This window comes from Oncorhynchus mykiss, chromosome 12 (genome assembly GCF_013265735.2).
Source record: "Oncorhynchus mykiss isolate Arlee chromosome 12, USDA_OmykA_1.1, whole genome shotgun sequence".
NCBI classification, from domain to species: Eukaryota; Metazoa; Chordata; class Actinopteri; order Salmoniformes; family Salmonidae; genus Oncorhynchus; species Oncorhynchus mykiss.
Window position 1 is genome coordinate 33,806,934 of NC_048576.1, and position 12,458 is coordinate 33,819,391.

Genomic DNA, 12,458 nt, shown 5'->3' on the forward strand with positions numbered 1-12,458 from the left:
TGACAATGAATGTAGTTAAAGCTAGCAGCCAGCCTAGTACCTACATGACATATTGTGTACAAAAAAAGGCCACCGGGGAACCCATGTTTTTTATAGTGTGAGTGAATCTAGTCTTAGGCTTTTGTACTAAGAGTCATTTAGTGATCTTGACTATTGCCATTTCTATGCATTGGCTTCATGCGGGAGTAACTTTACACCTGATTGATCTTAAATTGGTCAGCAATATTGAAAACATTATGGGATAATGGATTATCTTCTCCAGCTTTACATTATACAATCGACATTGTGTTGCTTTGTAGTGTAGAGAGTTGAGCTACATGTTTACATTTCAACGGCTACAGGTTTTGGTCGATTAATATGTATTTTTTTCATACCACAGTGTTGTATGAAATGAACTGAAGCCCATCATTTTTCAAAAATTGAAAATTAAAAACATTGGAATATTTTAGTTCTTATGTCGCAATGCCCACTAAAACTACTTTTTTTTGTCCTTGAAACATTACTGAAATACTGTAAAGTGGGAGTGTCATAATGAAGTGACTTCAGAACAGCGCCCGCTATCAGTCATCTAGTGGCCATACTCAGTGGCCAGTTAATTAGGTACGGTACATGTTGTATTGATTTGTCGACAGTACCTGTTGGATGTGGGCGTTGTTGGGTCCGTTGATGAACTCTTCCAGCTCAGCCAGGCGGTTGGTCTTGGCCAGGGCAAAGATAAGCTCTGTCTCCACATAGGACTCCCGGGCCTTCTTACGGGCCATCTGAAGGAACTTCACTAGGTCCTCCCAGTTACCTAACACACACACACACCAGAACAACCATTAGTCAGCTAAGAGAGGCTGGGAGGTTACAGTACCTTGGATCCTGAGGTCAGTCAGTGAGCCAATGATGATTACAGAAATCCCACCCTGCCCCCAGCTATGGTCTGCCCCACCATCCTTACCACTCTGGTCGGCGGCCTGTACCACCTCCATGTAGGCAGAGGGGTCGTCAGCCTTGATGTAGGAGTCAATGGCCTCCTTGACCAGGCCCTTCTGCAGCTGAGCCTTGGCCAGCTGGCTCCACACGGCCGGCTCGTTGCAACGCTCGGCGAACTCATAGGCCCGGTCCAGGTTCCCAATGTGCTCAATCAGAACCTGGGGAGGAGAGACAACAGGGGAGTCAACATCACAGGGAGTCAGACAGTGTGTGTCAATCATGTTGACTAGCTTCCTCTTCTCAACACCTTTCCTTTATTAGACTTATTTTTACCATCTTCATTTTTAAGTGTATTTTTTTGTTGGTGGGGGGAGTTTAAAGGTACATTATCTATTTACATTTTTAAGTTTAGAAAACATGTACCCATAGGCTGCCACGAAAAACAAGAAAAAAACTGAAATACATAGAGTTTAAGTAATAATACATTCAGTATAAACAGGAAAAGTTAAAGCCCAACCTCCCCATCCCCTACCTTTCACCTGTCCGATATCCCCTCCCCTATCTTTCACCTGTCCAATACTTTCAGATCAGTGATACTGAACGTAAGGAGAGGGGAAATGGAAGCTCAAGCGACAAGACTACTGACATTGAGACAGCCATAAGAGAGATAGAAAGGTGTGATATGACTACTCCATGGAGTTTGTGGGGGTTAGGGTTCATCTCTCACCTGCACAGCGGATGTGTTGACGTCAAACTTCTTGAAGATAGCGAATGCCTCCTCGAAGAGCTCGTTGCTGATGGCGATGTTGGCGATGTCTGGGGCGTCATAATTATCCAGGCGGTTGATGTACTCCATCACACGGGTACGGTCCGCCTTTATGGCCGTCAGGATCAGCAGGTTTTGCAGGTTTCTGGATCAACACACAAACTATCCTCAGCATCGACACACAAAAACACCATCCCATAATTCACCGTAGTGAGATTCAGCAGTTGTATGTGTAAAGTCATAAAGTTTACATGCACAGTAAAGTGTGTTGCGATTTTAAATGTACTTTAAATAAAGTTTGATTTGATTGATTTGGAAAACTATGACGAAGATGGAGCGAAGACCGAGAGAGAAGACACATAATGGACAGCCCAGCCTACAGTGAGCACAGGTATCAGAGCACTAAGAGCTCTGTTACCTGTGTTCACTGAAGACGGAGTTATCCAGTACGATCTTCTCCAGTAGCTCAATGAGTTCATTGGGCAAGTCTGCAGTCATGAAGGCCTTGACTGTGACTGACACCTCCTCTGGGTCCTGGGTCTCAGATAGGGCGGTCTGCACCACCTGACAGTGAGGGAAAAAGAGATTTAGACAGGGTCATGAGTAGATGCATGAACCTCAAACTCCTTTATTGTTTACAGTAGGGTTCAACCCAATTCCACTATCAATTGAAGAAGTGAACTGAAATTCAATGAATTAACTGAAAAATCCTCCTAGAAAACTTGGGTCAATTTACAATTCATAAATTGAACAGGAAATCAACCCCAACCCTGGTTCAGAGCTGGCACAGGGGTAACAGAAAGATGAGGTCCTACCTGGTCGATGAGCGGTCTTCTGAAGGGGTTGGTCTCCAGCAGCACGCTGGCCCACAGGTCCGGGTCCCTGCGACGTACCAGGTAGCGAGACAGACTCTTGAACAGGGAGTTCTCATTGCACACCTGAGAGGAAACAGAGAGAACACAGTTACTCCACCAGGCTCTCACCTCACATTCTGTAATAACCTAATATGTAGGGTATTCCCAGTATTGCTTTTTAAAATCATACATAACAATGTAGATCATTTATCACGCAATGCCTTTCTGTAAAAAATGTAATTATATATGAAACTATTTCCTATAAGAGGAGAGGAAGAACAGGCTACTGACATTGATGAGTTCCTGGTCACACTGTCCTCTCTCGTAGGCCACACAGGCCAGGTGGGGGTCCCTCTTCTCACAGTACTTGCCCACCACGCGGCTATCGTAGTAGGGGTTCTCACGCAGGAAGCGCTCAGGGTTGTTGTTACTGTCGATGTAGATCTTGGCCAGGGCATTGTGGGTAGCGGGCTCCTCACAGCCCTCATGGATACGGGCCTCCAGCCAGGGCAGGAGAAGCTTCAGCCTGAGGAAAATGAGGGGAGAGAGAAAGATGAGCCTGCTGACTACTACTGACAACACAGCTAGTATAGTAAAGACTAAGTTATAAAGACACTTTGGTTCTGATACTCTGGTGTTTGAAGAGGTTGGGAGCTTGGGGCTGACATAACTACATTTCACCCCTCTAAGTACTAGTTATTTTTTTGCCATCTGATAAGGGGTTGTTGTACCTGTTCCTCTTTTCCACCTCGGCCACCAGTTCGTCAGTGGAGAACTGTCCTCTGACCACCAGGATCAGACTCTTAATGACGTCCTCAGAACAGTCCACGTCCAGAAGCCCTCCAATCACCACCGGCAGACGGCTGGGGTTCACCTAACACACATACATGTCAATATCCTACGCACATATTCCTGGACACTGCATTTTGAGTGTGGGTGTGTTTTTCGAGTGCGCTAATAAATATATAGTTTCTGTAGTTAGAAACTGAGAATCAAGTTTGAAAGTTGGTAGATTTTGGAAATGTAGACAAAGTATTGTCTAGTAGATGCTTGCTAGTGTGTGAGTTTGACTTACTTTCTGCACATAGATCTCAATGTATTTCTGCAGGTTGTTGCGGTACAGGTAGAGGACCAGGTCGTGGACAAAGTCGAAGCGGTCACACACGATGATGAGCGGGAGCTGGTCGGTAAGCTTGGCCTCCTGTCCAATCACAGAGCAGGGGTGGGTCAAGGTTAGTTTGACATCTCTATGAGACTGTACACCTGATCACAGCCAAACCTGACACTTTAACCACTGAGAATTCACAGGCTATATGTGATCGTAATGGCTAGTATTGAAGCTTTGAGTGTTTTTTGGTTTTTAGTTCCTGTATGTAGAGATGTTTTTAAGAAAGTAGCAAAGAATGTAGCAAGTGGTTCAATGTTAAAATCCGAGCTATACGTTTGACTAATCTTGTTGGGGTCTTACAACCACTAATGAATGTACTAATGATAAAATACATATTAGAATCACTTAAAATGAAATTGGGAAGTTATTTCCAGTTAAAACGATCCTGCTCGAGTGATTTGAAAATTAGACATCAAAAATGTAACTCGGACAAACGGGAGGCATCACACTTTGAGAGGTTAGAAGATGGTTAAGTACCTCAAACATTTTGTTTACTGCGTCTGAGTGGACAGATGAAAAGACAAGGGCAAAAAAGGAGAGAAACAGAAAGAAAACCCTATGGTAAGGCTCAATCACACATGTACAGACCTAGGACTCCATCTGCAGGTACTACTGAGGTACTGCAACACACCCAATATTCCACTCCAGAACAAACAACTGTTTTAGAAAATGTGCAATAAACATAAAAAGATGCATTTATATAAGGAATTGGCAACTCGTTCTCATTCTAAGAAATAGCCTAAGCATCTTCTTATCCAGGTTGGCCACTTAATTTCAATATCTAAACAAAGAGAACAGGCTTTGTTGTTCAAACAGTTGGAGAAGGACAGGAGGGTGTATTCATAACCATGCAACTGTTCTTTCTAACTTGTTAGCAAGCAAATAACTAAGCTGGTTACACATATATACATATATATACATATACATATATATACAGTGCCTTGCGAAAGTATTCGGCCCCCTTGAACTTTGCAACCTTTTGCCACATTTCAGGCTTCAAACATAAAGATATAAAACTGTATTTTTTTGTGAAGAATCAACAACAAGTGGGACACAATCATGAAGTGGAACGACATTTATTGGATATTTAAAACTTTTTTAACAAATCAAAAACTGAAAAATTGGGAGTGCAAAATTAGATCTACAGCTGAGGTGGGAGACTGTCCATAGGACAACAATCAGTCGTATATTGCACAAATCTGGCCTTTATGGAAGAGTGGCAAGAAGAAAGCCATTTCTTAAAGATATCCATAAAAAGTGTTTAAAGTTTGCCACAAGCCACCTGGGAGACACACCAAACATGTGGAAGAAGGTACTCTGGTCAGATGAAACCAAAATTGAACTTTTTGGCAACAATGCAAAACGTTATGTTTGGCGTAAAAGCAACACAGCTGAACACACCATCCCCACTGTCAAACATGGTGGTGGCAGCATCATGGTTTGGGCCTGCTTTTCTTCAGCAGGGACAGGGAAGATGGTTAAAATTTATGGGAAGCTGGATGGAGCCAAATACAGGACCATTCTGGAAGAAAACCTGATGGAGTCTGCAAAAGACCTGAGACTGGGACAGAGATTTGTCTTCCAACAAGACAATGATCCAAAACATAAAGCAAAATCTACAATGGAATGGTTCAAAAATAAACATATCCAGGTGTTAGAATGGCCAAGTCAAAGTCCAGACCTGAATCCAATTGAGAATCTGTGGAAAGAACTGAAAACTGCTGTTCACAAATGCTCTTCATCCAACCTCACTGAGCTCAAGCTGTTTTGCAAGGAGGAATGGGAAAAAATTTCAGTCTCTCGATGTGCAAAACTGATAGACATACCCCAAGCGACTTACAGCTGTAATCGCAGCAAAAGGTGGCGCTACAAAGTATTAACTTAAGGGGGCTGAATAATTTTGCACGCCCAATTTTTCCGTTTTTGATTTGTTAAGAAAGTTTGAAATATCCAATAAATGTCGTTCCACTTCATGATTGTGTCCCACTTGTTGTTGATTCTTCACAAAAAAATACAGTTTTATATCTTTATGTTTGAAGCCTGAAATGTGGCAAAAGGTCGCAAAGTTCAAGGGGGCCGAATACTTTCGCAAGGCACTGTGTGTGTGTGTGTGTGTGTGTGTGTGTGTGTATGTGTATATATATATATATATATATATATATATATATATATATATATATATATACTTGAATACCAGATTATTGAAGAAGAAAAAAAATCTGGTTAAAATATTTAGTTAAAATAATTGTATTATTAGTGGGTCTTATGGTTGTGGAAGGCTTATATTTAGCCTATGTATAATTTTGCATGCAGTTTATTGACTTAAATTGTGCAACAAAGTTTCTTTAGAGAATTTACATTTAAAAAAATCCAGATAAATTACATGGCCAAAAGTATGTGGGCACCCCTTCAAATTAGTGGATTTGGCTACTTCAGCCACACCCGTTGCTGACAGATGTATACAATTTAGCACACAGCCATGCAATTTCCATAGACATTGTTAGTAGAACGGGCCTTACTGAAGAGCTCAGTGTCATTTAACGTGGCACCTTCATAGGATGGCATTTTTCCAACAAGTCCGTTAGTCAAATTTCTGCACCGGTCAACTGTAAGTGCTGCTATTGTGCAATGGAAACGTGTAGGAGCAGCAACGGCTCTGCTGTAAAGTGGTAGGCCACACACGCTCACAGAACAGGACCGCTGAAGTGCGTAAAAATGGTCTGTCCTCGATTGCGACACTCACTCCCGACCTCCTAACTGCCTCTGGAAGCAACGTCAGCACAATAACTGTTTGCCGGGAGCTTCATTAAATGGGTTTCCATGGCCAAGCAACTGTACACAAGCCTAAGATCACCATGCACAATGGCAAGCATCGGCTGGAGTGGTGTAAAGCTCACTGCCGTTCAACTCTGGAGCAGTGGAAATGCTTTCTCTGGAGTGATGAATCACGCTTCACCATCTTGAAATCCGATGGATTATTCTGGGTTTGGTGGATGCTGGGAGAAAGCTACCTGCCCGCATACAGCGGCAACTGTAAAGTTTGGTGGAGGAGGAACAATAGTTTTTTATGGTTAGGGTTAGGCCCCTTAGTTCCAGTGAAGGGAAATCTTAACTCATACATTGACATTCTAGACAAACAATTCTGTGCTTCCAACTTTGTAACAACATTTTGGGGAAGGCCCTTTCCTGTTTCAGCATGACAATGCTCCCATGCACAAAGCGATGTCCATACAGTAATGGTTTGTTGAGATCGTGTGGAAGAACAAATGGTCTGTAGAGCCCTGACCTCACCCCATCGAACACCTTTGGGATGAATAGGAACGCCGACTGTGAGCCAGGCCTAATAGCCCAACATCAGTGCCCGACCTCACTAATGCTCTTATAGTAAGGTGGCTGAATGGAAGCAAGTCCCCGCAGCAATGTTACAACATCTAGTGGAAAGCCTTCCCAGAAGAGTGGAGGTTGTTATAGCAGCAAAGGGGGGACCAACTCCATATTAATGCCCATGATTTGGAATGAGATGTTCAACAAGCAGCCGTCCACATACTTTTGGCCATGTAGTATATATATATATATCGTGACTCTCCCATATATGTTTTTTTATATATATTTTTTTAAAGAGATTTGATTTTTAGGCCATATTGCCCAGACCTAGTACAGCAGCTGGTTGTGTCATAATCATAATACATATCCCAGGTTTAATCCTGTATCTCCAGAAGTCCAGATAAAATAGTAAGGGAGTCCTGCACTTGGGGATAGATGTATCTGGTACATATCCTCGCATTCCATAGACAACAGAAAAGCACAAGAGATAATAACCGGCATCACTTCTTACCAATGAAAGAAAATTGAAAGTGTTTCACTAATGCTAGTGTTCGCAGGCTGATATACATATAAATAGGATTGACAGAAGTTTTGTAAATTTCATTTCAATATAATTTCTAAATTTAAAACCATGTCATCATTGAATTTCAGCGACAGAGCGGTCCAGGGGATCAACCGACTGAACACACGAGAACAGACGAGAATGAAAGAATAAAGTTAAACTAAAGAAAGACAAAGGAGAGAAAAGCAAAAACGAAAAAGGAGAGTAGAGTACATCTTCTGTCAGTTACATTTCACCTCCCTCTAGATACCTTCTCCCCCCAGACTCCATATTCTACCTTGAGGAAGTTCTTGACTCGTTCTGGGTCGTAGCAGTTGCTCTCTCTGCAGATCCTCTCCACCTCTTTGATCTGTCCCGTCTTGCAGGCAGCCTGGATGTACTTGAAGTGGACCTCTGCATCCTGGCTGAAGTTAACGATGGAACCCAGGAAGTAGAACAGACCTGGGACACCATGGAGACAATGTCAGTCAGGAGGAAATACAGTACCAGAGACCATGTCAGTCACGTCAGGACATCTTTTAATGTCACATGCACTTCTTGCAAACTCAAAAACCAACAACAATGTAATACTAGAAAGAAAACATGAGAAATATGAAGAACACAATAAGCGTGTTCAATAGTATACATTTTGCTGGGAAAATAGAACAGCGATTACGAGAGGGCTGCAACTGCCCCCCCAAGGGACCGGAGCAGACGACTACTGTCACCATCTCATCGCCCCTTGTTTGATTAAATGTACATCACATTTCAGGCTATAATACCAAACAGTCAGAATTAGCTGATAAAGATAGTTTAAATGGACTCTCTTCCCTTTGTGATTTTGACAAATCATTTTTCCTAACACTTTCCACCATGTTTGTTTTGGACAATTGAAAACAGTGGCTCTCACTTAGTTTATTAAGCTGTAGCTCCATTATGACTGGCCACCTCGTCTCTAGTCCAGCCCAGTCCCAGTGTCCACCCCTCCAGGCCATTCTATTGTTTGTTTGTTTTGGACAATTGAAAACAGTGGCTCTCACTTAGTTTATTAAGCTGTAGCTCCATTATGACTGGCCACCTCGTCTCTAGTCCACCCCAGTCCCAGTGTCCACCCCTCCAGGCCATTCTATTGAGTCGATCAACAATCCTGCTGCCTCTGGCCTACTTGGGCATATAGCTGGAAGAGTGATCCAACAGGGTTCTAGACTAACTTGTTCCACTGCAGTCACTGGTGCTACCAACGTTTCCCAGTTGCTGGCACCAGCACGACTTGGTCGCACCAATTTTTGATCTGACCTGTCTCTCATAATGTGCCTGTATTCCATACAGAACCAGGCTAATAATGACAAACCACCTTTTAAATTAGCATTCCCTTGCAGGGCTTGACATTCAGGTACATTTGCCAGTCTACAGTTGTTGGGCCCTTTAAACAGTTGTTGGGCCCTTTTGGTAAATTACATTTTTCCAGGGTTAGTTTTTCCCTGTTTCCGAGTTCAGGTTCTCACTCAAAATCCCTCTATTTATATAAACACATTTTTTGACGTTCTAAATCTACAATGCTTAAACCACATCAGGAGACCAACTGAGGTCTTGGAATAATAATTACTTAAAAAAATGTGAAGGGTGTAGTTCCCCTTTAATTCAATTGCACACCTAGCAAGAGACTGCTGTGTTTGGCTAGCTGTGTTTGTGTACTGTCAAATGTACAGTGTAGGCTACATGTGATGGCAGTGTATGCAAAACAAATGCCCAGCGATTGTTACAAATCATCATGATATCATTGTGTCAGGTAGGCCTACTTTGCAGTCAACATTTAATTAGGAAGGTTTTTTGGGAAACCTTCAAAAACGTTCATTCAAACAGCGCATGATGACTGACTTGTGCATTGCCAAGATTCAACAAAGACTTTTTTAAATAAAAGCAAATTGTGAACCAAAAAACGAACGTGACCAGCTACATATTTGCGCTGGCACCCTAGAGACCAATAACAAAAAAATGGTGTCGCACTGCTAAGTCAAAGGGTTGCAAATGCAAGTGTTATGGTCACAGTCTCGAACCCTGTCCAGGGAAGGGAAGTGTAAAATAGTGTGCGTGGCTGTATGTCTCACCCTCAAAGCTCTTGAAGGACTCGAAGAGCTCGGTGAGGGAGTTGGTGGAGAGCTGCTCGTGGTACTTGGAGGCCACCTGGACACAAATCTGCAGGTTCTGACGGATGTTGGCAGACAACATGGCCCTCAGGCACTCTAGAGAGTCCTCCACTGAGAGGGAGCCAAAGAAATTCACCAGCCACTAAGGGGAGGGAGAGAGGGAAGAGGGAAGACAAAGGGAGGAGATGCAAAGAAGGGGGGGGGGGCATGAGAGAAGAGAGTAGGGTCAGAGTTAGATAGTGTCATGAGGAAGTACACGACAGTCACATTCATCTAGCTGTGTTAATTGAAACTAAATGTGACAGTTATTTTTTTTTATGCTAGCTGTCATACCTCTGGGTTGAGCAAGTGTGTGTGCACCACGGCCCGCTTGATGTCGTATAGGTCGGTGTAGTGCTCCAGAGCCCTCTGCAGCAGGCCAGCCTTCTCACACAGTTGGGCTATGTGGGCACGGTCGTAGTTGGTGAACATCTGGTTGCCCAGGATAGCATCAGCAACCTACAGAGAAGGATATGCATGGAGCAGTTTTGGAAGTGTGAATGTCAATAATGGTCTGTTCGTTTTAAGGGCCACCGGATATTTGACTATCATATTCTCATCTAAATGTAAGGGGGTAGGGTGTGTACCTGTGGGGCGTGCATGAGGTTCATCTCCAGTAGGCGTGTCTGCAGCGGCCCCTCAGATGGCCTGTTGTTCTTCAGGGCGTCCAATAGGAATGAGGTACACTGCTGGATCAGGTTATACTCCATGAACACATCCACGATCTGAACAGACAGGGGACACGAGAGTAACAACATAACTGTCAACAGAAGACACAGAAATACACTACTTACTATTATGAGTATTTGAAACTCTTGATTTAGCTTTGAGATTGCACTTTTGGGAGTATTTAATTGGTTCCATTGTACCAGTCAAACTAAATCAAGTGCATCCTAATTTTGACCAATGTATTTGACCCAGATCTGATCAGCACATTGACAGTTCAGAGTAGACAGTCCTGCCAAGCCCAGACAGGAGGAATATAATAGTGGAGAGTGAATGACGTGGATGAGAGAGATGGCATGCTCTAGTCAAGGTTCTGTTCCTCTCTCAAATCACTTCTCGACCTCTCCCTCTTTCCTAACATGCTGACTAGATCAGGAGCGGGTGTGAGCCATAGCACGCATTTAGATTTTGTCCACCCACACCAGACGCGATCAGGACACACAGGTTTAAATATCAAAACCAACTCTGAACCAACTATATTCATTTGGGGACAGGTCGAGAAAGCATTTATGGCAATTTAGCTAGCTAGCTTGCTGTTGCTAGCTAATTTGTCCTGGAATATAAACATTGAGTTGTTATTTTACCTGAAATGCACAATGTCCTCTACTCTGACAATTAATATACAGAAAAAAGGGTAAACCGAGTTTGTTTCTAGTAATCTCTCCTCCTTCTGACTTTATATGGCGGCTGGCAACCAACTTTAAGGTGCATTACCACTACCAACTGGACTGGAGTGTGGACCTCAATTCATCTTTCAATTACCCACGTGGGTAAATGCTCCTAAAAACCAATGAGATGGGAAAGGAAGGACTTGCAGCGCATCAAGCGACACAAATGGAACCAAGTTCTATTTTAGCGCCTGGCTACGCAGACACTCGTCGACGCGCACGAGCAGTGTAGATGCAAAACAAATGTACACAATCATTGTAATGCTCTCACACGTAACGCAAGCGGTGTTATCAGCAGGTTAGCCTTCCCTCATCTCTCCCTTCAGTCTTCCTCCCTCTCATCTTCCCCCTATATCTCATCACTCTCAAACTCTCTCCCTCCCTCTCCATCACACTCATCCTACCTCTTCCCCACCCCCACCACCAACCTGTGTGATGTCAGCAAGAGGCTCTTCGTCCTGGACCAGCATCTGTGAGAACTGCAGGCCCTGTTCTGGACTGATCCTCATCACATTCCTCAGCAGGAAGATCCAGTCTGGAGTGTAGCCCACCTACCGACACAGGAAGAGCAAGACAGTAGTTACATTTACCAATGCACCATCCTACTCAACGTACATATTTAGAGTATGTATTTATTTCTTTATTTCTAAACCCTCTTTCATTGTCACATGACGTACCTTTCATTCATACATCAAGTATCTAGCTAATGCCCTCCTTCCAACCCCCATTTGGACCCAATGAAGCCGACCCCATTCTGAAGCCCCTCTCGGAATGCTAATATACAGCTCATCCACTTCCTCAACTGTGTCATAAGGAAACCAAGGAAAGGAAACAAGAACATCAACAGAGCTCCATCTCAGAGTGAAAACGTACCTTCTTGGCGTACAGGACTATCTTGGGGAACTGTCCGGTCTCAGCAAAGCACTGGATGACCTTGTTGGGTACGTTGGCCCTCAGGTAGACGGAGAGAGCCAGGGTGGGGTCCACTGACTTCACCAGGTCCCCCAGCTCCTCAGAACATTCCAGCTGAGAAGAAACAAACTGTTAGTTTCACCACAAGTACCCTACAGGCGAGAGAACATACTTTATCATGTTTGGAATATAAATGTTGTGAATGATTTTTAACACATTAAACATTCACAATTAGTGTGAAGCAGAAAACTATGGGGGGGGGACACATCGAGACCGACTAAGGAGCCACCCATATTCCCACCCATATTCCTCTCTGGAGGGGGAAAAATATATATATTTTAACCTCTTCAAATGCTCAGCATAGCAAACTGATTGCCTCATGTCAAAGAAAGGAC

The 12,458-nt window shown here is 43.4% G+C and overlaps 1 protein-coding gene across 2 annotated transcripts in view; it reads right to left on the reverse strand.

The window, feature by feature from the left end:
* cltca (clathrin, heavy chain a (Hc)) overlaps positions 1–12,458 on the reverse strand; it is a 64,819-nt gene that overhangs the window by 16,279 nt on the left and 36,082 nt on the right. For both annotated transcript variants that reach the window (XM_036937421.1, XM_036937422.1), the window contains 14 exons: positions 12,025–12,177; positions 11,580–11,702; positions 10,345–10,482; positions 10,052–10,216; positions 9,680–9,860; positions 7,870–8,033; positions 3,614–3,739; positions 3,270–3,412; positions 2,830–3,064; positions 2,500–2,622; positions 2,103–2,248; positions 1,646–1,829; positions 944–1,136; positions 636–793 (listed from right to left, as the gene is read on the reverse strand). In XM_036937421.1, coding sequence (XP_036793316.1) covers positions 636–793; positions 944–1,136; positions 1,646–1,829; positions 2,103–2,248; positions 2,500–2,622; positions 2,830–3,064; positions 3,270–3,412; positions 3,614–3,739; positions 7,870–8,033; positions 9,680–9,860; positions 10,052–10,216; positions 10,345–10,482; positions 11,580–11,702; positions 12,025–12,177 — 2,232 coding nt within the window. The remainder of the gene's footprint in view (positions 1–635; positions 794–943; positions 1,137–1,645; positions 1,830–2,102; positions 2,249–2,499; positions 2,623–2,829; positions 3,065–3,269; positions 3,413–3,613; positions 3,740–7,869; positions 8,034–9,679; positions 9,861–10,051; positions 10,217–10,344; positions 10,483–11,579; positions 11,703–12,024; positions 12,178–12,458) is intronic.